This window comes from Apus apus, chromosome 3 (genome assembly GCF_020740795.1).
Source record: "Apus apus isolate bApuApu2 chromosome 3, bApuApu2.pri.cur, whole genome shotgun sequence".
Classification (NCBI taxonomy): domain Eukaryota; kingdom Metazoa; phylum Chordata; class Aves; order Apodiformes; family Apodidae; genus Apus; species Apus apus.
In genome coordinates, this window is record NC_067284.1 from 85,375,952 (window position 1) to 85,401,480 (window position 25,529).

A 25,529-nucleotide genomic window follows, 5' to 3' on the forward strand; every position below is an offset into this window, starting at 1 on the left:
TTTCAAAGAGGCGTGTGGTACGTAAGCCGCACATCTGTCAGGCTCATACCGAGCAAGATCTTGCTAGAACTGATGCAGCAATTAAATTAGAGCCCTGGGTTCAGCATGAGGGGTTGCCGGGGCAGGAGCTTGCCAGGCTGAAGTGGCTCTGCCTCCTGGGCAGCAAACGGCGGGTTTGTTCAATTCAACTAATGCCAGCGAAATCCGACTTGTTTGGCATATTCAGAGGCAAGGAAGCAATATACCTTTTTCTGCCTTGCAAGGTGTGGGTTTAACACAGGCAACAAGGCTACATTTCTAGGCTGGGGCACTGCGGGAAGACAGCGACTGGATTGAACACAGGAATAGGGATGAGCAGCAGCGAGTTCCCCTGGTGCAGCATCTGCCTCTGGAAACTCGTGCTGTTTGGTTTTACATAAGCAACCGCACAGAACAGAGAAGTTGAATTACCTCAGTATTCAGCAGTGCTACAGTTGTTGCTGCATTTATTTCAACATCCATTATTTGAAAAAAAATCAGTTAAGTGGAAGAGGGTCCAGAGAAGAAACATAACCATAACTAGAAACCATAACCATAATTAGGAAACAGTTTATAAAATAAGAATGGAGATGTCCAATGTGTGCAGATTAACAGCAAAAAGTTATAGACTTGACTATTTTTTAAGTAGCAATTGTTGAGTTTCACAGAGACAGGTATGACAAGATCCAATAGTTTCACACAATTCTGTAGCTATAAGATCCAAGTATCCTAGCTGACATTTTCCACATTTGTTCATCACTGATGTGCTTCAAAACAAAGTAGAGGTTTAATTTTGGGACTACAAAGCCTGATACAATCACAATAGTAAGAAACTGAGAAGCTACTTCAGGTCTGTACCTCGACTTCCATTACATTAGATAACTGTACTCTTTTGGCAGGCAGCATGATAGCACCTTTTGCTGATTATGTGATACTGATTACAGAAATAAAGTACAGGTATTTGGTAACACTAGCATATTCCGATCAAACTAAGCTGGATAATACATACATTCTTTGGCACAATGATGGCTTAGATCTTAAAACAACAGGCCTCATGAACATGCTTTACTGCCTGGTATAAAGCAGCTGCTCCCCACAGGGAGCCTTTACCAAAGGCTTTCTCCCACGTCTGTCGTGGTGGTGGTGTTCTCTCGTCTGGGTTTCTGAGCCCATTCAAGTCCCACAGAGGGCGCCCTTGGAACAATCTCTTCCAGTTCTGAATGATGCTGAAGCTACATAGTGGCACCAGCGTGACAGCAGAAACAATGGCGTAAGTCCTCAATGCTCTCCTTTTCAGACTCATTCACTGTTCCCGAGCACAAACCTGAGAGCACACTCCACTTCGATCGCATGCCAGGAAAGGTGTTGAAGACAAGAAAACACTTTTCACTGTCTTTCTGGCCCCAGCAACGTGTTTGATAGGTAATGCAGCCATTCTACGTACAGGAATCTACATGCATGAATCTAATGCAGAATCTACACGTTTTTGAAGTTATGTATTCAGTATTTCTAAAATTGTAACAATAGCATAACTTACTGATTATTCTTTCTACTTCTTTGCACTGCTTGATCCTTCTGTGTTAACATTGTCATCAACAAATAGCTATAGTTCATCAAATGTACTTGACAAGAAACAGGACAGTCCCAATGCCAAGAGAACAAGATCACTTTAACATTTTCACCTTGTTACCTAGAATTGCAGCTTCTGCATTTAATAAGCACTTAAGTGAAAAAGGTTTTGACTTCAGAATTTATTGAACATTTTTTGGTTGTTGTAAAATAACATGATTATAGCACAGTTTTTACATTTCTGGAAATAGCAATGACAATTCCTCTCTGTAGTTTTTGACTTTTACATCCTATCCGTACATTCTTTATTTAAAGCCATAGAAGCACTGTAGGAGTTAGTTCCGTGTTTCATATATTAACTTCACAATTATCTGCAATTCTATTTTTCAGTAACTTTGTGGGTTTTTTCTTTGCAAACACTATATATTTTTTTTCCATTTAATTTGTTTACATGGCATTGGTGTTAGCCTGATTTTTAATAACTTGATTTGTTGAAAAGTCTACCTCGCTCAGATAAGTTTAGTGCAGAACAACATATACTATATAACAGCAAGAGAACAGGCCAATTTGTGATTTCAAAACAGCATAACCAAAAATGTGTATGCCATTTTTCCTTTTTACAGACTTCAGTAATCACTGAATGATTAACTTACATCACATACTCCAGAAATAACAACTGAATCATTTTATGAAGAGACTGAAATTGTGATCAAGAAAAGATGCAACTGCTTACTGACAGTATAATTCAGATACCAAAGTAGAATGTATTTTCATGGTTTGTTTTGGAGTTCAAAAGCAGAAAATTATCTGTGTTTTCCCTTCACATCAGTTAGTCTTCCACAAAAAATTAACGTCAAGTTTTGCAGCGCTCTCCCTAGAAGCACCATGTCAGGCCTCCTTGGGGTATCTTCCACCACTTGCTATGCTATAGTAAACCAAGATGCTCAATAAATGCCTTTTCAATGAGTTGAGTGAGAACTTGTTTGTTCCATAGGACAGGTGAGGAGCACTACTAGGATTCATGTGGTTTAACCTGCATCTTTACTATAAATTTTGCAGATATGCTTGAATGAAAGTGAAGTTTAGTTATTTTCCTCCTTTTGAAAATAGTTTTCATCCACTGCCAGCAGTTAACTTTTAATTTTCAGTTTCTTTGAACATTTTGCTAAGCTGTTCAACTAGTGCTACAAGCTCAGGGTTTCCCCCAAGCGATTCAATTTGTTTATAGGCTTCAGATTCAAGCTCTTTCAATGTATTCCGAGTGTACTCAAAGGAACCCACATTTTCAAGGTAATGTACACAGTATTTTTTTATATCTATGTTCTCTGTCCTTTGACGTAAAATGTTTTGCACCTGAGTACTTTCAGGTCTTGACCAAATTGCATGGATGGTGGGGAATGAGAACTTGCCCTCAGTTAAGTCTTCACAGAAACTCTTGTTTTCACTATATTCTTTAGAGTGCAAGTTGGCATAGTCATCTCTTATTTGGAAGAAGAGGCCAAGTGTGTTAAGGAGTGGCTTTAAGTCTTTCTTATAATTTGAGAACAGCTGCATGAGGCCTACAGCTAATCCAAAGAGACCACCTGTCTTTTGCAGTACCATAGCTTTATATTCGGCTTCTGTAGGACAGGTATAAGTATCCCTCCAGTAAATATCCAAGCCTTGACCTTTATGGAGTTCCAGAAGTTGACGGGTAAAAACTTTAACAGCATCTGGATGATCAAGGGTTAAAACCTTCTCTAAGCCAAGGAAATACACATAATTAGCACAGTTGATTACAGATGGAATTCCATAGATACTGTGTGCCACTGGAAAGCCCCGTCGTAGTTTTGAGTTATCTTCAATATCATCCACAAGTAGGCTTGCATTGTGCAACATCTCTGTCACTTCAATGATAACCTATTACAAGAAGAGAAAATTATTAAGTCTCTCACTGCAATTTAATCTCCAGTTTTGCAAGACCTTATTTAAAATGGATAAAGTTTTAAAGAATTTTATTCTCTATCACTGAGATTCCCCTCTACACCACTTTTTAAAAATTAATACAGATATGATTCTTTTCATTGGCCAGTTTGCTGTACATCCTGGATCATGGGGTCTGTCTTTGTGTGATTTTTTTTCAGACTAAAGTGAATTTACTTGAAGTGTTTCCATTGGCACATTCCTCTTTGTTGTTGCTACAGTCCAAAAATATGCTATTGTCTAGGAGTCATGCAGTAACTGTTATTAGAAACACAAACAGAGGAAAAGGAAAGCAACACATTGTTGTGACAAGTTTTAGATTCACTATTCTGAGATCTCCCAAAGTCAGTTCTCGAGAGCGTCAGGTATCATCCATTAACACATTTGTCCCATAAACCTTGTTTTCATAAGTGGAGAAAAATCTTTCCTCACACTTTGTGTAGTTATCTTCAGTACCAAGCTCTTAACATATAGACTATTCTCCCTGAACTGTCATTTAGAAAATCCTTGGCAGAAAGGCAACAGCTACAACTTCTCTTGGAAAGCTTTCTACACACTTACTACTTGTTCCTCAGTATGAATATCATATACCAGCTGAGGTACATAATAAACTCCTGAGACCATCAAGCTTGTAGCTGACTGCATTTTATTGCAAAGCAGGACAATTAAACAAGAAAGTTTTAACACTACATACTCTCTTTAATGCACAGCTGCTATGCATGAAACAGGTATATTCAGCACCTGCTTCAATGGAAATATATGTAAGCATCTAGGACTGCATTCTGCATAAACTCACTATGAAACATATCTGATTAAGATACTATTTTAAAGCTAATGAACCAGTTACACTTGCTAGCTACAAACCCTGCACTCAGTCAACATTCATCTAAACTGCTCCTAAATACATACCGAGGCCACCATTAAATAGTGGCAAGTACCTGGTATGGTCCTATTTGGCAGGTGCTATAGGAAAAAGTAAGAGGGACTGCACTGGAAGAATTTTTTTGAGGTTCTAGTTATCTAGTGTTCAGTGACCACTGTCCCCAAGATTAAAAGCCAGCAATCTAATTGTTTGACCAAGATATGCCTACAAGAGCAGCCTACTTAAGCAGCACTAAACTGTAAAGTGCCCACTGACTTTAAATCAGAGGACAGAGTACTTACTGAAAAACTTAACATACCTATTTGTCTGAATATTCTTTCACTCCATTATATGTCATTCACAGTACTATAACAGGAAAGTTCCCCTGTATTCTATGAATTCCTTCAATACGCCTATTTTAGCATTTCTCTTGCTAACCTATTTCATATTACTGTCAGTTTAATTACTTTTTGCAGCTTTTAGACATTTAAGGTTTAATTGAAACAGTGCTTCATGACTGCATGTTAATTGTTCTTTTGTGATCTTAAAAAAAAAGACATCAAAAATGCTTCAAAGTTGAAAGTAAGAAGCAAAAAAGTTAGACAACAGAAATAGTTTCCTTTAGAAGACATCAGGAAGTAGCCTGAGGAAATGAAAGGACTGCTCTTCATAATGAAAGTTGAAAAACCAGTACAGTGTTACGCTTTCTTACAACCTAAGACTGACTAATCAGTGGCTGCTACATTATCACTCCAACACTCAGATTTTGACTTCCTTAGTTGCAATAGCCTTAAAATTTGTTTAGCCCTGTACTAGGCCATTTTAGTGCTTTCTTAAGAAGAAGTTCATCTGACAACCCAGTGTTCTCTAATTTAACAAGTGTCTCAGTGCAGCACCACATGAGCACTGCAGATGTAGTTAAGTGGTGAAAAAAAATGAGACCACTTGGCTGGGAAAAAAGTGAAATGGTAGCAGCCAATAGCAAAGTTAGTTACCAAAAACCAGTATCATTAACTGTACTCATCTAAATAAACTACACAAAGACAAATGATCTAGCGTAAAAAATGTTCTATAAGGAATGCCAGAATTCTTCCTAATATCCAGTCTAAGCCTTCCCAAGCATAACTTGAGGCCATTTCTTCTCATCATATCACTTATCACTTGAGAGACCAACACCCACCTCGCTACAAGCTCCTTTCAGGTGGCTGAAGAGAGTGATAAGGTCTCCTCTCAGACTGCTTTTCTCCAGACTGAACAACCCTAGTTCCCTCAGCTGCTCCTCATAGGACTTGTGCTCTAAACCCTTCACCAGCTTTGTTTCTCTTCTCTGGACTTGCTCCAGCACCTCAGTGTCCTTCTTTATAGTGATTGGCTCAAAACTGAACACAGTACTCGAGATGCAGCCTCACCAGTGTCAAGTACAGGGGCAGTACTTAAGAGGTAGTGCTGAGTATGGTACAACCACTATATTTGTGTAGTACATAAGGTAATTGTCATTAGTCACTGAAAACTCAGTGTCAATAATTGAGTCATGTTAAGTGGGTACCAATGGTAGCTGCTTATCTTCAACTTAAAGTTGAGCCCACTTGGAAACAAGTAACTATTCTATGTAAGATAAGTCACTGAAGTAATTTCTTTAAGTGTTACATCACAGTCAAAGCTTTGCACTGAAGTTGTTTTCCTGAAAGTTTACTTCAATATATTCAGAAATCAGTGCATTCAGAGATTTCTGATAATTTATACTATGTGAGATAATAATCTTATCAGTAGTCTTGGAAGAAAGCTAACAGTCTTTTAAAAATAATTAGCCAGTACCTGTATTTTATCTTCTGGAACATTCAGCCAGTGATTAAAGGCCTGTGACAGTTTGGTTCTCACTTGCTTACCTACAATAAAAATATTATAGGCATTTATATATTAAAAAAAACAAACACAAAATTCATTGTTAGGGACAGCAGCTTGTCTTAACAACTATAGTTGACTTGAGACTGGTAAGCTGATCAGTACAATCACTTGAAAGTAGAAAATTTATCATAGTAAGCGTCCAGCTTGTGTCTTCATTGTATAAACATCACAATTACCAGCAACTTCAGTTTTAAACATTTCACAGTAATATGCAAAGTACATATTTACAGATTTCTGTATTTAATTTTGGTAGCTTAATTAGTAAGTGATCCTGAGTACATTGGTAGCCTTTGCAGATCAGCTTACTACTTCTGCAAGTAAGCCCTAGTTTGCCAGGCATGTTGATTTTGTGTATGTAACAGATTAATTTTTAATAATGGTTCATTATTAGTTGAAGATATTTGTTGAATACTTATTTCTCTCAATTTTAGGTCTTTCTCTTGTAGTACTCTTCACTTGCTACTAACAATTTGTAAAACAGAAAAGTGACAATTGACATACTTAAAAAAACCCTCTAACTCTGAACAGAACATTTTGAAGAGGCCAAGAATTCAAACATTATCTTATACCCAAGAAGTCTACCTATGAATAATAGAATCTGTTCTGCTTTGGCTAAATCTAGTTTGGTGAAGCCAAGCAGTCACCCTGTTTTAAAGGAATGAAAGACAAGATCAAAAGTCCAAGCATAGTGTTTAAATAAGCATTACTATTAAATCCAGACACATTGTACATGATGGAGTTCATTTTAATAGAAGTTAACCTATGTGTCTATGAACTACTGATGCCAGCTTTCTTTTATAAATTGCTAGGAGTCATGTACAATGTCCACTAATAATCAATATGAAATAAAGTCACTCCCAACCTACACTGAGACAACGCTGCTCTAAACAATGAGAAGTTCAGCTATGTGCAAGATTTTCAAAAAACTGCAAGACAGGTCTAGACAAACAGCTCTGCATCTGTAGCTCACATCAACAAGGCCCTTAGAAAGTTTTAAATAAACCTCAAAGCAGTGCAAACCTAGCCAGCGGGTTCCATATTGCTTGTCTCAAGATATACTGAGATATAATTTCACAATTCTGCAATATTAGTCTTCATGTTGATGACGACATCTTGCCCGTAGCACTAAAGAAATTTCAGTATTTGGATATCCCCTTAAGGCTTCTCTACTGCTGTGTGACCAGCACATACAGAACAGAATAATAAAAAATAGGTATATTAACTTGCAGTTATATACCCTGGAGAAACTGGACTGAGAATTTTTCCTTTTCTAATTAAGTCAGCACCAGGTAAGCAATAGCTTTGTGGTTTGGGCTCTGAAGCAAACAGCTTCAATTTTTGTTTCAGTTCTCAAAGATTTCCACTGCTTCTCATCACCACTGTACGTTGGTTTGCACTAGAATAGACTAGTGAAAAGGTGCTTCCTTTTCCCTATAGCTTTGCCCCCTGGCTCTGTCCTGTGTGAAGGGCACTCTTAACTGGACATACACTATCACTGGCTTATTTTCTCTATTTTTGTTTTCTGTGCTCAGTTTTAAACACTAATAGCTTTCTACTGGAGGAAGGAATTGTTTTGTCTCTCAAACAGCAGTGCAGATATTTTAAGCTACTCATGTCAGGCTTGCTCTCTGTCAGAAAAGTACATATCTGGTTCTAAATTTTTTTTAAAAAACTGCTTATTTAAATAAATTATTTCCTGACTTAGACATCCACTGTTTTAACACAGGTATCCCAGGTAACCAGAGCTTAAATTTAAATACAAAATTAGAGTAGTGACCAAGAATTTAAAAACTTCCTACATTATCAAAGCACCACCACCAATTTAAGTTAGATCTGCATCTCCCAACATCTGCAGATACTAAGGCTTTGAAACACTTGAGACACTCTAGACCTCATCCCTCTTCCCCATGGGGGTAAATGAGATTTTGGCCAGACTGGTTCCCTGATCTGACTCACTACACACTTCAACCACCAATACTGCACAAGGAAGGCTCAAAATGCTCCCCAGAAGTTCAATATTTTATTTTAAAATTCCATGAGTTAACTGAGAAGAAAAGATTGCTCAAAAATACTGAGAATAACTGTTAAAAACATCTACCAAACTGTAGAGCTTGCCACTTAAGTATTAACAAGCATTTCAGTACATCCATTAAGAAAACTACTCAGAGATATCACACTAAGGAAATGTATCTTATCTTAACTTCTATGTTATATTGATTCAGATAATACTTTTTTACATTAGGCAGCTAACTCTTGTTTTCTGAATGTGTTTCCTAGAAAATCTGCTTATGGAATGCTGGATGTTCAGCAACAAGTTCTATTTTATCATGAGGAATGTAACTACTAGCACACACTCTGAATAGATTATTAACATGCATAGGGAGTTTAGCCACTTCTGTTCCCTAGCACAGACAGGACCTGAATTGTTAGACTTGCCTACCTTGTCTAGCAAGGCTGTCTAGACACTGACTATTCAAGGAAAAAAACCATTCTGTATAGCAAAACATCCATCTTTCCTTTATAGGTCCAGATTTGTTTATGTGAGCCCCTTTAAAGGAACATTATTGCCACATAAATGCTTATTTATCTTGTTCTGAAGTCAATCCTAGTCTATGTGATACCATAACAATTTTCTGTATGCATGTTTCATGCCTACAACCATATGTGATAGCAAAAGACCAAACACATCTAATACTGCTCTCAAAAGCCTAGATGTGAAAGCCTCCATCCCTTACCATGCCTCTTCTCTCCCCAGACTAGACAAAACAACAATCCAGGGACACAGGACAAAATTTAAAAGAGTAAAATTTAACACTAGCAGAACTATCCAGTTTCTTCAATGTTGCATCACTGCTCTGTTAATTATTGTATACAGACTATTGTAAAATTAAAGAATATGGAGGACTAACTTCCAAGATTAGAAGCTCCATCTACTGTATAGAGCTATAATAGATATATAATAGATATTACTCCATCAAGTTTTTATCGAAGTTACGCTAAATGAATTAAGTTTCATCTGCTTAAGATCCCAAAATTAGCCAAATTAAACAGCAACTATAGAAAGCTTTTCTCCTTAGTAATGCTAGGTAGAAAGGGTGAGAAAAAATATTCAGAAAATAACAGATTCACTGATTAAATTCCTTCTACAAGCCATATCTATTAAACAAAGATCAAGTTAGATTAAAGATGTACCGAGGACAATAGGACAATCTCTGCCATCTCTTTAGACAGACAAAATGCTTCCCTAAAAAAAAAAATCAGCTTGACTTAACTATTTACACAATTGCTCTTGTGACAGGATACTGACCCAAAACTCCTCATTAGTAATTCTTCACTCTTGCTGCATTGAAGTGACCACAGACTATGCCCTTAGGGGAGCACCCCAGTTACACTGAGGATAGATAAAAGGGCTAGAACACTGTAAGAATGAGCAGAGGGACTAATAATCTAGTCCTCATTAGAGCCTCACTGAGCTAATTCAGCTCATTACCCCAGCAGAAAACTATCTGCTTTTTACTAGGTGAGCTTTCTGCCAGCTTTTTCTTGCCAACTTCTGTACTGAGTCAGCTTATGAAATGGGTCTGCCAGAGTTTGTACAGGGTAACCAGCAGATGCTGAGAGCAGGGGGAAGGGGGAATTGCCCTTTTGTATGCTACTGCAAGCTACTACATTACCTCAGCTTTGTTGTACACCTTCCCGCCTAGCCCTGTGCTCTGATGGATTAGGGCTAAATGGGCAAATTCCCCAAGCAGACCACCCCACACAGATACAAAATCACCACATCCAGCAGAGGTGAACTGCAGAAAGACAAGCAAAGAGTGCAGGCCCATATCCAAATATGGGTAGTCACTTGTGATGGATTAAGGTAACTGTAGAATTGCCTAGTTTAACTCCCCTGCTCAAAACAGTGTTAAGTAGTCCAGGGCTGTTACTCTGATTTTGCCTTGTTCCCTCCTCTCAGGATCCTGAAGGCCACTATCCCACTATCCCTATCACTGCAGCCAAGGTTGCCCCCAGTCTTTATGTCCTAAGCAGTTCTTCCTTGTTTCTAAGTGTGAGGTAAAGCATAATGTCTTCTTTCTTAATTACCTGTATTACCCAGTCATCATCAATACATTCCAGAAACTTCTTGGATTGCCTGTCTCCCACTGTGTTGCTTCTTCTACCAGATACCGAGATAGCTTAAGTACCTCATGAAGACTGGGGCCTTCGAATATGAGGCATCTTCCAGTTGTCTGAAGACCTCATCTACTTCTTCCTACACAGGTGGTCTGTAGCAAAGACTTACTGTAGTGTCACTCCTATTGATCTGCCCTCTAATTTAACCCATAAAGTCTTGCTAGGCTTATCATCTGACTGAAGGCAGAACTCCATGCAGTTCAGCTGCTCTTTCACATGAAAGGCAACTCCCAGTCCTTGCTATCCCAGACTGCATTCCTAGGCAATTGTGCTGGTCTGGTTCTGGCACGGTTTTGGTAGCAGGGGAGGAGCCCCATGGGTGGCTCCTGTAAGAAGCTACTGAAAGCTTCCCCAGCTCAGGTGGACAAGGCCAAGCCATTAAAGAGACAACAGATGTGCCTCTGCAATTAACATATGAAAGAACTCATATAAGACCTGAAAGCAGAGAGAGCAAAGAACAGTTGAGCTGGACAGGAGCAGAGCAGTGCAGGAGTGGAAATCCCGAGGCTGGTGAGGATGAAGGGGAAGGAGACATGCAAGCAGAAGTTCCCCTGCAGCCCATAGTGAGATGGCAGGCTGTCCCCCTGTGCCCCATGGAGGAACATGACAGAGCATCCCTTGAAGGTGCCAGGAGGGGCAAATGTGGACTTGCAGCCTGTGGGCTTGGATATGCAGGACCCCATGCCAGGGGAGGCAACTGTTCCTGAAGTAGCCCATGACTCTGCAGGAAGCCTGTGCTGAAGCAGCTTGCTTCTGAACGGACTGCACGTCATGGGAAGGACTCACGTCAAAGAGGTTCATGAAGGACTCTCTCCCATGGAAGGGACCCCATGGAGAAACAGGGGAGGACTGAAAGAAATCCTCCCTGAAGAGTCAGGAAGGGCAGGAAATAGGCTGAACTGCTTTAAACCCCTTCCCCTGTCCTCCTGTGTTAATTGGGGGAAGGAGGTAGACAAAGTAGGAACAAAGCATTTTTGGGCCAGAAGAAGGGAGGGGTGGGGTAACGCATGAAGTACTGCTCTTTGTGTTGTCTGTGTGCATTTGATTAGAAGTAAATTAAATTATTATTTTTCCCCAAGTTGAGTTTTGCCTATGACCATAATTGGTCCTTTGTCTTGACCCATGAGCTTCTAGTAGCTGGCCTTTGTCCTCCCCATCCCACAGTGTGTGTGGGGGGGAGGGGTGAGCAAGCAGCCATGTGGCTGGTTTTGTTGGTGGGTTAGGCCCAAACCACAACAGCAATCCATATCCATCCATTGCAGCACTCCAGCTGACCAAGCTATCCCACATCAGATATCCCAATAAAACTGGAGTCCTGCAACTGCATGCAGATCTCTAACTCCTGTTTATTCCCCATGCTGTATGCTTTGTGTAGAGGCACCCAGTCCTGCAGATTCCCCAGAAAAAGAGAGCACTTTCCCCATCATGTTGTCCTGTACATGCTTCCTTTTTTAAGTGCATACACCTGGGATGGGCTGCATTTAGCACTGCTCTGATGATTACAGTCTCTCTTGTCCACATCAGCCTACATCCTTTGTTCACAGGTTCACCTTTTCATTACCTGATTGTGGGTAGTCATCCCCCCTTTTATTGTAACTTCTAGTTTAAATCACTTCTCACCAGGTTGCTTAGCCTGTTGGTAGAGACACTTTGTCCTGACTTGGTTAGGTGGATGGTATCTCTTCCTGGTAATCCTTGATCTACAAAGGGAGTCCCATGGTCATAAACCCCAAATATCTGCTATCAGTATCAGCTGTGCAACTACCTGTTGACAGGCAGGATCTGTTTGTTCCTCTTGATGATGTGGGAGAGGGGGTTGAGGATCACGGAGAACGGCCAATTGGCTTCCTGTGCTCTTGGCTCCCACTCCAAAAGCCACATAATTATGCTTGATAAGCTCCAGGCATTCCCTTGCTATATCCATTAGCGCTCAAGTGGAAGAGTAGCAGGGTTAAGTAGTGCGAGAGTGAAACACACCTTGGTGGTCGCTCTATAACATTCCTGATCAGAGCTACCCAGAAGCAGCAAACCGTCAAGGACAGCAGCTCAGATGGAGGCTTCTGTCTCTGGCTAGAGGCAGTCTCCCCACTACCATTTGCCGCTGCCACCAGGTGTTCGCCTGAGGCAGCCGAGTACTTTTGTTCCAGTACTCTGAACCTACTTGGCAGTTGTAGATGTATGCAAGAAACAGGAATCTCTCCTGATGCAAGAAGACATCAGCTCCCAGCCTTCACCATTGTGACAGTATCCATTTCCCAACCTAGAATCACAGAATCATCCAGGTTGGAAGGGACCTTGAAGATCATCAAGTCCAGCCATAACCTAAATCCCCCTACCACAACCTAATTTACTCGTTCAGTGCTTAAATCATGTTGCTAAGCACTATATCTGTATTTCTTTTAAACACTTCCAGGGATGGTGACTCCACCACATCCCTGGGCAGCCTGTTCCACTGTCCAATCACTCTTCTGGTAAATACATTATTTCTAATATTCATTCTAAGCCTCCCCTGGCACAGCTTCAGGCCATTACCTCTTGTCCTGTCATTATTCACTTGGGAGAAGAGACCAACTCCCACGTCCCTACAACTTCCTTTCAGGTAGTTGTAGAGAGCAATGAGGTCTCCCCTCAGCCTTCTCTTATTCAAACTAAACAATTCCAGTTCCCTCAGCCTCTACTGATAGGACTTATTTTCCAGACCTTTCACCAGTTTGATAGCTCTCCTCTGGACATGCTCCAGCAACTTGACATCCTTCTTGTAGTGAGTGGCCCAGAAATGCACACAGAACTCGAGGTGTGGCCTCACCAATGCTGAGTACAGGGGCACGATCACTTCTCTACTCCTGCTGGCCACACTGATGCATTTCTGATGCAGGCCAGGATGCCATTGGCCTTCTTGGCCACCTGGACACAATGCTGGCTCATGTTAAGTTGGCTGTCAACCTGATATGTACAGACTCTTCCTGCCCCTCCATCAATATATCTGAAGGTTTCAGGTTCTTGAACCTGCCTAGTCTTGTTCTTTTTGTTATTTCTGATGTTGTGCAGTCTGCTGACCCTCTTCCACTGCTCCTTTGCTTAGTGACACATTTTCCACCGCTGCACACCTTTTAGGGGCAGGGACATCACTTTCTTCTAGCCCAGCTGGCAACCCCAGGCACCCCTGCAGCTCAGAGCCTGAAAAGCTGCAGCCTTGCTCAGCATCTTGGCCCAAGTTAAGGCCTCTAATGTGCCAAGTTTACTTGTACCCACGTCAGAGATCATGCCCTGTGGTACTTAACTCCTTCACCATGCTGGTCAAGTTCAACAACCCAGACAAAAAAGGCAAAAATCAAAAGCCAGTCTTGATTGTTCAGCTTGCTAAACAAGCCCAGGAAAGACTGTGGCCAAGACCAGAGCAATGCACATGAAAGGGAAGATGAACAGTCATAAATGGAGCAGAATCTACCCCTTTCAATAGCAAGCTGTTGAACATACCAGTTTTACTACAACTGAAACTCCATATACTACTTAGTGCTGCAAAAAAAGCTACTGCTGTTAACTCAGCCACGCAGAGATAAAATATTAACCATCTGTCTGAACCAGGCCATTTTTTAAACAAATCACGTTGGAATTTGTGAAAGTTAAGCCTGCTTATTGCACTTTGTTTATGAGACTAATGGACAGAATACTAGATTAAGCAGAATGCTGCTATAAACAAGTATGGCAATGTTCTACTACAATGAGATCTTACAAAAAAAGATACTGTTGCAGAACGCATGCTCTCCCAAGTAATAAATTCTTCTAATGAAGGAATAAACATTAATTACCATACCATCCGTTAAAACGGCAACGTAATAAAATACCTTAAGCCTAGCAGTTCCACTATTCTAGTACTGTTGAATTCAAAGTGATATACAAGCTTAGTTTAAGTATCACCCCCAAACTGCCACCATTAAAAGCTGTATTTCACTAATGACATACAGAGTAATCAACTTCCTTTTGTATTGAGGGATTAATCCTTAACAGTTAAAAATTTGTGTTCTTACACTACAACTACGTAACTACACTTAGACAACACTAGCAGGCACCTATTTTCTTCCCAACCTTAATTCTGTTACTCAATCCCTTTTTATATAAACAAAGTTGGATATGTATCTAAGTTTATTCAAGATCTCATAAGTTACTAAACTGTTTGGAAAGTTTCTTTTTTAACTAGTCTTAAAAGCAACTGGACTACTGTAGAGCTGTAAGTATACATATTTTGACACAGCCAAGCCTTCTGCAAAAGCCCCTCAGAACTCAAGCTGATCCAACACAAAAACAGCTCCTTGTCCCCACGCTTGTGCCAGCTCACCAACAAGACAAGAGAAGATAAACCAGGCAAGGTTTTAACAGGTTCAGTGATTGATACTACCAAATAATTTGGTTAGTAAGATGAGAACTGGCACAAGTTAAGAAGCAGGAGAATACTGCGAGAAGCATAAAGAAGATAGAATGACACTGTCTTTTCAACCAAGAGCTTGTTAGATTAGCTCAGGCACCTAATTTGGGCTCCACCCTAATTACGAACAGCAAGCATATGTCTAATTTTCCCCCCTCACCAACCATTAGTGCTCATACCGATCCCAAGGTTCACACAAGTAACTAGCTCCTCCTGATCTACAGTTGTCATTGCTGAATTTGGGCAAAGCCACAGTGATTGAAAAATAGTAAGTGTCCAGCTATATGATTGTGAACCCTCACCATGTTATCTCTTACTCAGTACAAGCTTTCCACAGGTCAGTACTTATACCTACCTAGTTTCTTCTTGAATCACACCACCATTTCTGCATAGAGAGAAGTGTACCTTTTCTCTCATCTTCTCCAAAACAAACTAAATTAACAAGATACCAACATGTTGAAGTGCACAAACAGGTTTTTGATACTTTAGTAGGACAGGATATAAAACACTCACAATCTCAGTAAGTGTAACATTATATAAAGCATCAGCATTGAGTGATCAGGGTTGAGCTCTCAACAAAGTATAGGAATTTAGCCACAGCAGTCAAGGTGGGAAGGTTAAGTGTGTATCTTAGCTGCATCATCTGAAATGAAAGAAAAATGAAGAGCTGCCAGTCAAGCACTTCTGCCCATGGAAGGTTTTTTTAGGCACTTTGTTGTGTATTTCTTATTAGGAAAGCTTTTTTTGCTGGTACCTACAGTATCGTAAAAACTTAGCAGCAGCTAAAGATGCAGAGGTATTACAACATACCTCGGTTATACAAGATAACCTCACCAAACTAAAAGCTCACTTAAAGATGGTATTGAAGGAAAGTAAATTTCTTCAGGACCAGCTCTTAGAAAGCTCTCAAGAATACTGTAGACTCATTCTGGAGGTAGTTCACTAGCAAAACCACCACCCAGTTCAACATATCCAAATACAATATACTGTGAGGAAATGAGAAACAAACTTTCTGGCATTAAAAAGGCATGTTACTGCCAAATTCTTTCCTTTTCTTATTTTTAACTCAAGTAGCATTAACTGCCAAGTCAAATGAAATCACCAACGTAGATAAGACAATGCTGGATATTTGTAGAGATAAGTAACAAAATTCATTATACATCAGTATAATGAATTACGACCCACAGGTCTTGCTGAAGATATGCAAAAACCACTTAATACTGTGCCTGTTGATTCATTATGCTACCTGCCTGGACCAAAGGTCTTCTAAATTTTCTCAGAATTATTTTTCTTAATTTTTACCATATTTTGTGTCTTCCCTACCACCACCTGTATGCAATAAAAGCTTGACAGAAGACAATCATGCAATAGTTACAATAACAAGTTAGTTCCATTGCTATTTTCACAAAGTTTGCTTGTATGATCTTCCTTAAGCTTCACGTATACAAGCAAAAGCCACAAAAACCAATCTGTTTAGTCAGCAAAGATGCTTCTGAGAGGCATATCCATATAGTACTTCATCAAACTGCCTCCTGAATTCTGCTACAATAGGTACTGTTTGATACTCAAAGCTTAATTTGAATGTGTTGCTAGTGACCTTATACCACACAAGGACTGGTTGATCCTCTGGCAAGTGAAGCAATCCACAGACAGCCAAAATTTGCCATTAGAACACCTGGCTCTACATATACCAAGGAGAAGTTACACAAAAGAAACAGGCTATTTTAAAAATAAACAAAAAAGCCAACAAAGCACATCCCCTTGAGTCCCATACAGCAAGCAGATAAAGACCAAAACAAGGGCCAGGTCTTCAGTACTTGCCCTTATTAGTTTTAAAAAGTAGTAAGTCAGCTACTCATATTCAGAGACGCTGAAATACTACTTACACTGCAACAGACAGACTCTGGAATTATTGTACCAATCTCACCAAAAAGGGTGGTTCTACAGAGGAAGAAAAAAAATATTGAAAAGCATTACTTACAGTGACTCTTAAGTCCACAAATCAAGAATAGACAAACTTCCTGGCCTATGTTCTGAGACCAAAGTTGCTATAAGAACAACACAGTGCAAAGAAACTTGCCTGGTAGTTGAAGTAAATACTGGTATGGCTCTAGGATTCTTTTAGATGTTTCATCCATCCCATCCATTTCTTTATTTCATAAGAGGTAGTTCACTGTTAAAGAAAGTGTTATTAACACTATTTAGATCACAAATCAGGGAAGTAAAAATACATGCATACAATTAAATGAAAAGTCAGCTGACTTCAAAATTGGAGTATTTGCACCTAACCTTGAACATTACACCTTCAGTTAATACCACCTTCACTACATAAAGCTTTGTAGACATAATTTAGAATAGAAAAAGCATGCGTATTAGTTTTTTTTTAATTACTCATCAATAGTTTAAGCCAACTTCTAGACTTTGTTTGCTCTTTTATATGTATTAGAGGGCTCAGGATTATAGAGAAGCATTTAGAACACTAGTATTCACAACAGTGAAACTCCACCATATTAGAGAAGATACTCGGCTCATACAAAACCGCACATGACTTATCAGATTAGACTTCCCTATAGGCATTTCTCATACAAGAGAGATGACTAAGAGCAAAAAAACCCAAATGTACCCTACACCAAGGATACTAACTTCAGTCTTCTCATAGAATTCTTCAGTCCTGTTTTAGAAGGCAGAATAGAAATATACCATTTTCTTACCTCTGTTTAAGCATACAGACATCTTTACTCATTTTCCTATTTACTATATGCATCATAGACTCTTATGATAAATATTTTAGGATCCATTCCTTACATAGCTCAACTAATTTCTATTAAGTTTCATTTCACATAACTTTGGTCATCTATATTGGCGGGTTTTTTTCCATACTGTTTTCTGTAACAGATTTCCTGTCCTTTCACGTCTAGCCTCCCTTGCTGCACTGCAGATGCAGCATCTCAAAACAATTCTTCTAATGTCATTTTAAGACAGGAACTGCAGCAATAGCATTAAGTCTCACACTACTTCAGCATCATGTCTTAGTTACTTAGCTAGCACCCTGGAAAGGATGTATTTTTTTGCCTTTTTGCCCCTGGAGCAACTGCATTGTTATTTAAATAGTTAATTTTACAGATAATTTATAAGTGATGTTTATAAAGTATGAACTGATGAATTTTTAATCTAGGTACTTTAAATGTAATGGTTAACACAAGTGAAATAAACTATGTTCCACACTTGCAACAATACTTTCCCATCAAAAACTCAAGAGATCAGCATTAAGATCACAGATCCCTCTTAAGCTACCTGAACAAAATGGTATTTCTCAACATTCATGAACTTTCCCTTTCAGTACAGCTCAGTCAGTTCCTGTCTATGCCCACCCTTCAAACCTGTAAGTATTTCTGGCACTCCAGACTTGAGAACTGATCTGCATTAATAACTATTTTCCTAGCTTAGGATTGGATCAGTTCCTTTATTTGCTTCACTGCATATATTAATCAAATATAGCAGCACTTCAGAGGGAAGAACAGATATTTAAGCAAACACAGTTGCCAACAAAATGCTCATAAGACTGCACCTTTTTGGGAAAGCTTTGCACAGTTTCGTAGCAGTACAGCTCTTCCATCCTAACCCATGGTGTGCCAGTGCAACCCAGCAGTCAGGCCACACTGTAACCTAAATCAAATCTGGCACCCTCAACTCCCTATTTTCTATTCAGATTGTCAATATAACTGAAGGGATAGGGACTACTTTTAAGACCACACCGCCATTGAGAATCAGCTGTTAAACTGTAACCTTGCATATCCAGAATAAGTTTCTCCAAGGACTTCAGTGAGGAAGCAAACAAAAGATTCTCACAGGCCACCTCAAGATATTTTAAGCAGAATGAAGCTGGTAGAGATGGATGCAAGGAGACACCATCAACTTAACTACTCTTCTGTGGCTATTATTTGTCAAAAAGCCACAGAGAGTTTAGAAGTCAAATGACAAACATACCCAACAGAGCTGGGAAGAGATGTTAAGGTGGGAACTGCTTCTCTGTAGAAGTTTCTGCATAGAAGTAAATCTTGACATTCTTCCTCTCCCCTCAGGGAATTCAGAGATTTCTTGACTGTGTGTAGGACACTAAGACAATATTCAGAATCCCGAACTAACTTAATTTGCTAGTATTGCACAGCAAACTATATATTTGCATCTTTTGGCACAAAACTAAGAGCAGCCCACCTGACAGGCTGCTTAGCTGAAGAAAATCAGTCAGGTACTTTTCCTACAAGTGGCAAGATTTTTTTTAATTTTTATTTCTGTTTTTCAATAAAAGGGAGGCATAAAAGCTCTAAGAGGCAAAAAGTGGATGGTAACTTAGCTTAAATCACTATTGCTAAACTCTTCTAGATTGCTATGCTGCTACCTTTAAATGACATGATATATAGCCTCTGCTAAGGAAAAGAGAACTATGATTATTCAGACAGCTACATACCTAAAACACCCACCGAAACAAGTGAGCAGAACTTCACCCAAACTTACATAAAGGACCCTTGATAAAGATATATGTAAATTAAGTTGCTTATAAAGGCCTGTAAGCTAGAATACCATGGTATGAGGCATGTAATTTTACTGCTTTTTATTTGACACACTTGAGAAATGCTTGACATTAAGTTTCCTCCCTAAGTGACTGATCAGTTTACTTCCGAAGTTACACTGTTGCAGTAAGTCTTCTCAATTGAAAAATATTTACAGACAAGATTTCAGCCAGCACTCCTAATAAGAAGTAAAATTGCCAGGAGTTAAATAAACATGAAAGGAAAAGGAAAGCAAAGCCTTTTGTCAATGAAAGTGGAAGAATTGATTACATGTTCAAAAGATTACAGTAGTTAATGCCATTTTGCCTGTTAAACCAGTACACAGACTTGCTGCATTTCAATTAATGCATGACTAAGTTATTTGTCCAGTCACTTGTCAGTATTACCACCAAAGCATACAGAACAGCCACAACAGGCACAGGCCATGCAATCACAACAGAGGGCCTACAGAACTGTCTGACTGCAACAAACCTTATCTCTAATCATCTATTTGAAAACACACACAGCACTGCAGTAAGATGGTGACATGCACATTCAATAAGTTAGAACTACTCTAAAACTATACTTGAAGATCTGGCCTATATCTGACCTATATCTAGGAGCTTTCTAGAGAGAATGCAAGCATTCTAGGTAAAATTCAACAAAAATCTTTGCTCTGGAACCTTATAAAGCAGCTTCTCACCCCACTCCTTCCATTCCATTCAACAGAATATTCTGCCCCTCACCTGAATTATGGGATATGATCACTGAAACAGTCTAGGTTCAATATGGAAGTGGTATTTTAGAAAAGCATAACCATCACAGTGGTTCAAATGGCAACATGATTAATACAGAAAAAAAAAAAAAGAAAGAGAGAACAATTAAAGGAACAGAGCTGTAGTGCAAAAGAACTACCCAGAAAGTTCTTAAATCGGCTCCATCACCGAATTTAGTGCATCGAGACACTGGTTTCATTGTAACTAGTGAAAAAAAAAAAAAAAGGGCTCCAGATAGGGAGAGGAGTGACAAGGTCTGTTGCAGAGGAATACACAAAAACTGTTGTGAATGTGTATTGCTTCAAAGAGGCTATCAAGGCTCTTAATCCAAATGTAATTTGGAGAGGATACTTATCACCCTAGTCCACATTATCATTCTAATCAGCAGAGGCTTTATTATTCAACTTAGGGATAGGCAACATCAAACAGGTGGAAAGGACAGTCACACGCTTTCCCTGAAGACGCAGCCAAGCATACAAGCAGCTTTCCATAGCTGCAATTTCAACACTAACTCCGGGAAAAGCTAGAACATACTACCCTGGAATCGTGCTTCGATTTTTTCACAGCATTTCCAGATATAATTGGGTATGAACGCTACAGACGCCAGACAACAGTACGTGGACTGTCAGAGTCCTGGCACTGTGCTGTGACCGCACACGGACAGGGTTGTTCCGCTGAGGGCTGACCCGAGCCGGCAGGAACCATGACTGCTTCTGAATCGCTCTTCAGATTAAAACTGACATTTCACGAAGGACGTGAAGCTGTTACCCTGCTCGCAGGTGCCTAACCCCCGCCCAAAACCTCCCAGCCACGCCAAAGAAAACAGGGTTACTTCTTGGGAGCTTTGAGCAAGAACTGTAAGCGCACCAGAGCCGGCAGAGCCTCCCTCGCCGCCTCTCAACCGCACGGCACCAGCCCAGCCCCGCCATCTTACACAGTGCGAGGCCGCCAGCCGAGGGCTCCTCGCTCCCCCCACCCGCCGTCCACCCCCATCTGCTGCTCTGCGCCGCCGGCAGCCGGGCTAGGCCGCCAGGGCGAGAAGCACCGCCCGCCGCAGCCCCGGGCGCTCCGTGAGCCCGCCCCGGCGACAGCCCCGCTGCCCGCCGGCAGCGCCGCCCCGCGCCAACGGCGGCTCCGGCCCCTTCCCCCCCGCCCCTCCCCGGCCCCTTCCGGGCAGCCCGCCAGCCGCTCCTGGGCGGGGCAGCGCCCGCTCCCCCGGCAGCCGGGCTGGCTCCCGCCGCCCGGCCCCGCGCAGAGGGGACGGACCGGAGCCCCCGAGCACCGCGCCCCGCTCCCGCTCCCGCGCCCGGACGCCGGGCAGCGCCTCCCACCGCCAACGGCCGGTTAACGGGCAGGGCGGCCCCGCGCGCCCGCACGCCGCCCGAGCAGCTCTCGCTCACCTCACCTCGCCACCTCCGCCACCAGCCGCGCCGAGCCCCGCTCCCCCGAGCGGCCTCCGCCCCCGAAGCGGCGGCAGCAGCGCAGGCAGCGGCAGCCCCACCCCCTTCCGCCCCGCCGGGCGCCACCTTCCCCTCTTGAGGGAAAATGCGCCACCAGCGCCTCACCGCGCAGGCGCCGGCCCTGCCTCCTCGGCTCATTAGCATGCGGCGAGGGCCCTGTCCCCTCGCGGCGGCCGCGCGCGGGGCACCCTGGGAGGTGTAGTCCTCCCGCCGCGTTAGGCCGGTTCTCGAGCCCGGTACGAGGGGCGAGCGCGAACAGCATCACCCATGAGGCCCCTCGGCGCCGAGTCCCAGTTTCCATAGAAGTGGAGAAAAATGATGTCAGTATTTCCGATCCGCCGGCCAATGGCGCCGCGGGCAGGGCGGGCTCTGCGGGCCGGGGCCCAATGGAGGAGGCGGGGAGAGGGGCGTGCCCGGGCCTGTCAGTCATCCCGTCGGTGTGGGAGGGGGAGGGGGAGCAGGAGGCTCCGAGCCCAGCAGTCACAGCCGCCGCCACCGCCGGGTCCCGGCCGGACGGATCGGCCCCTCCACACGCCGCGCGGAGCCGCCGCGAGCAGAGCCGTTGCCAGAGCGTGGGGCGGGGGCCGAGCGGGCCTGGAGTTGAGAGGAGGCTGCGCCCCGTTCCCTTCCCTGCCCCCCGCCTCGGGTCGGGGGAGTAGCGGGCGAGCGGGCGGGCGCCGCGGAACAAAGGTAACGGCGCTGAGCCGGAGAAGGAGCCCCCCGGCCCCGCCGCCGGCTGGGGGGGAGGTGGCGGGGGGCCTCGGGGGGGGCGCGGGGCCGGGCGGCGGCGACGGGGCGTGCGTGCGGGGGGGAGGGCGACGGTTGTTTTTCTCCTCGTAGCGAGACTGCGGCGGGACTCGCCGATCCTCCTTCTTCCCCCCCCAAACACCCAGCGGCGGGGCGGGGGGGAGGGGGATCGGGTGCCGCCTGCGTGCGGGAGGGATCGGCGGCTTCTCCAGCCCCCTCCGCCGTCAGGGGACGGAGCCCCCTCCTCCACACACGCTTCGTGTCCCCGCCGAGCAGGTCGGGCCCCTTTCTCCCTTTCTCCCCGCCCCCCTCCCTCCCCGTCCTCGCTCCCTTCTTTTCTTCTTCTTCCTTTTCTTCTCCTCCGCCGCCTCCCGCCCTTCGTCCCTCCCCCCGCCCGGACCCGCTGCGCCGAGCCCGGGGAGTTGCGGCTGTTGCTGCTGAAACTCCTGCCGCGGACTCAGCGCTTTCCTTTATTTGAGGTGGGGGGGGGGGGAGGAGCTGCCGCGATCCGGAGCCGCAGCCCCTACAAAAGAGTGTGCGTGTGTCCGGGAGGGGGGGGGTGCGGGTTGCTACCGGCACCCCGCTCCCCCGCCGCGCGTACGGGCACTCTTCCTCGTACAATGGAGGAAGAGCCTCCCTTCCTCTCTCCTTCTCTCTCTCCGGTTCCCCGTGGTAAAGTGGGGAGGGGGCTGTTCCCGGGGCTGGGACCCCCGCGGGCCCCCTCTTGCCGCCTGGCGCCTGGGGAGAGGGCGCAGCGCCGCGGGCAGGCAGCCGGGGACGCCTTTTCCCCCCCGCCCCGCGGCAGCCGGGGCGGCTGGGGGTGGGTTGTTGTTGTGGCAAGTTTCTCTCCTCCTCTGACAGAAATGGCGTCAATGGCAGCGGGTGTAGGGGAAGCCGCGGTGTGCGGGAGCTGGAGGGGAGGCAGCGGCCGAGAAAATAAGGGAGTAGGTTAACCGGGGAGGAAGGGGGGATCCGGGTAAGGAAAGGGGGAGTTTCGAGAGGATCCCGGCGCCCCCACCCTGATGCCTGCCTCCCCTCCCCCCGCCCGGTGCGAGCGGCTGGTGCGGTGCCTTAGCGCTTTGTTTTAAATTCCAGGTCCAGCCTCGGCCGCTCAGCTCCTATCGAGGCTTTTACCGCAGCCTGAGCTCATCATGAAGGTAAAACACTCGCTCGTGTGTCCGGGAGGGGAAAGAAGGGAGGGTTGCATGAAGAAACGCTGTCTTATCTGTCAGTCCATCTGTCCCGACCCCGGTGCTAGGCTCGGTGCTGGTGCAGATCCAGACTGCGGGCTGTTTCGCCCCCACTGCTGTGTTTTCGTGCCTTAGCTCGACTGCTGATGGTGGGGCAGGCTTTGCTTCGCTGCGTTATGCTGGGGGAAACTCCTAAGTTCGGTGAGCGGGGGTTGTTCTCCTTCAGAAACGATGTTTGTAGGAGAATAAGGACATGGCTGCCTGGGTTGAGCTTGCTTCATCAAGGAGCAGGGGACAGTCATCCTGCATGAGAAAGTTGCAAGGGATAAATGTTGGCTGTACAACTGTGTTTACTTGAACAGAGGTTAAATGGTAGATTTACTTACTTTTTATTTGTTAAGAGGAGTTTTGTTGAATGAATAATCTTCATATTATCAGGGAGGGTTCATGTTAAGGGATTCTCTGCAGTGAAACGATTGCTGTGAGGTGCAGAAAGATTTCCAGACAGGTTCTAATTTTCTTCTCAGTGCTGTGTAGTATTCGCATACCTCAGTGTTGCTCCTGCTTCTTCTCTTTGGATTTTCTAGACTATTTTCAATCTGTAATCCAAGTTTTCTAGGAAAAAAACCACAACTGTATTGGTGGAATATTTCTTCTGTGTGTGGCAAAGATCTGTGTGCCTAAAAGTAGTTTTTTAACAGCTGGGTTTGTTAGGTATTTTTTAAACGTTTTGCTGATGATGTCTTGCTCAAACTGCCATTTAAGTTAACTATGACCCCCATGTAATTCAGCTTCCAGTCCTGCTGGGCTGCAGTAAATCTCATTTCAAGATACTGTAAATCTTGTTAAAAAAAATTGTTACAAACCTGTGATACATCATATCTTTGGTATTTATTAATAAAAAAGAGCAGTCTGTATGTGGAGTCTTGCACTGTCGTGCCTAATGGCTGTGAGTATTATGTAAAATGTGTATCTAGTACTATACTTACAGCTGGAAATGATAAATGATAGAGACTGTTTTAATGTCTAGATTGATCTAAGTTGCTGAGCAGAAAACAGAGTCTTTTTTGTATAGCTGTTAAAGGTTTAGCATGTGGGTTTTTTTATTTTGGTGACTTAATTACAGTATCTTTTAAAAATCATGTTATGATTGTCCTCCCTATGATCTTTTTTTAACAAGTGTTAAGATCTAAAATACTGTAAATGTCTTTCGCATTAAAAGTAAACTACTCAAGAATTTACAGCAACAAGCTGTTGAAGTAGTTTGATGCAGAGCTTTTTCAAATTGCCTGGTGGGGATGCAGGAGATGGAAGCAAGAGAAGTAGGAGGCAGTATAGGGATCTTTTTTCCCCCAGAAAGAAAACCACTTATTTAAATGACAGCTAAATTTACATACATTTCTAATAGTCTTTTTCCATGTAAACAAATCTTACAGTTACCATAGAGATTAGGTTCAGATACTGTGGTTATAGAGCCATATAAATATGTAGGTAGGCAGTTAGGAGGATGAGGAGGTCGGATCACAAGTGGAATGCAAAGTGTTCTATGAAATAGTAATAGAGACCCACTTCAGGCTGAACTGAATGTATAACAAATGCTTAAATTGGTGAACACAGAAACCTGTTAATAGAGACATATTTAGGAAAACAAAACAAAACACCTCACAGCATACTTTGATAAGATTTGTGCTACTGTTGCATTTTTATTTATTTTTTAAAATTTGCATTAATTCAAGTTTAAGTTTCCAGTTTGCGTGTGTGTGTGTATAGCTTTAAACTTACATATGCTTGAGATAACTGCCAGTACTTTATTTGCTGTGCCTTGTAATGTTAAATGAAGTTAATCTGTAAGTAATTACATTGAAGCTTTAGTTATTACAGTGACACT

The 25,529-nt window shown here is 42.9% G+C and overlaps 3 protein-coding genes across 10 annotated transcripts in view; 2 read left to right on the forward strand and 1 right to left on the reverse strand.

Annotated features, from left to right (window-relative positions):
* Positions 1 to 457: 457 nt before the first annotated feature.
* GGPS1 (geranylgeranyl diphosphate synthase 1) lies at positions 458 to 21,708 on the reverse strand. 6 transcript variants are annotated; one of them, XM_051614945.1, is made up of 4 exons: positions 21,645 to 21,708; positions 16,999 to 17,091; positions 6,227 to 6,297; positions 458 to 3,486 (listed from the first exon to the last, which is right to left on the reverse strand). In XM_051614945.1, exons 2-4 carry the CDS (start codon positions 17,063 to 17,065, stop codon positions 2,725 to 2,727), a joined length of 900 nt encoding a protein of 299 aa, XP_051470905.1. In that variant the 5' UTR covers positions 17,066 to 17,091; positions 21,645 to 21,708; the 3' UTR covers positions 458 to 2,724. The 6 variants fall into 6 exon arrangements, with proteins under 6 accessions (XP_051470905.1, XP_051470907.1, XP_051470908.1 ...); XM_051614947.1 differs by having other exon boundaries at positions 21,650 to 21,690; XM_051614948.1 differs by lacking the exon at positions 21,645 to 21,708 and adding an exon at positions 21,112 to 21,132.
* On the forward strand, positions 20,948 to 21,592 carry LOC127382897 (uncharacterized). Its single transcript, XM_051615047.1, has 2 exons — positions 20,948 to 21,023; positions 21,087 to 21,592. Exons 1-2 carry the CDS (start codon positions 20,948 to 20,950, stop codon positions 21,590 to 21,592), a joined length of 582 nt encoding a protein of 193 aa, XP_051471007.1.
* A 446-nt stretch (positions 21,709 to 22,154) lies between the features above and the next one.
* Positions 22,155 to 25,529, forward strand: part of ARID4B (AT-rich interaction domain 4B) — an 87,175-nt gene continuing 83,800 nt past the window's right edge. For 2 of the 3 annotated variants that reach the window (XM_051614119.1, XM_051614121.1), the window contains exons 1-2: positions 22,155 to 22,394; positions 23,547 to 23,608. In XM_051614119.1, the coding sequence (XP_051470079.1) occupies positions 23,603 to 23,608 (6 nt within the window). In that variant the 5' untranslated portion in view covers positions 22,155 to 22,394; positions 23,547 to 23,602. Of the gene's footprint in view, positions 22,395 to 23,376; positions 23,396 to 23,546; positions 23,609 to 25,529 lie in introns of those variants that run through there. The other variant, XM_051614120.1, reaches the window with a different exon arrangement.

Bases quoted from the DNA above. Each gene is read 5' to 3' on its own strand.
- GGPS1 (XM_051614945.1), bottom strand. From the start codon at position 17,065: ATGGATGGGATGGATGAAACATCTAAAAGAATCCTAGAGCCATACCAG. The intron at 6,298-16,998 runs GCAAGTTTCTTT...TTTTTATTGTAG, and splicing joins GTATTTACTTCAACTACCAG to GTAAGCAAGTGAGAACCAAA. The intron at 3,487-6,226 runs GTACTGGCTAAT...TTCTTGTAATAG, and splicing joins TTCCAGAAGATAAAATACAG to GTTATCATTGAAGTGACAGA.
- LOC127382897 (XM_051615047.1), top strand. From the start codon at position 20,948: ATGACTGCTTCTGAATCGCTCTTCAGATTAAAACTGACATTTCACGAA. The intron at 21,024-21,086 runs GTGCCTAACCCC...ACTTCTTGGGAG, and splicing joins AGCTGTTACCCTGCTCGCAG to CTTTGAGCAAGAACTGTAAG.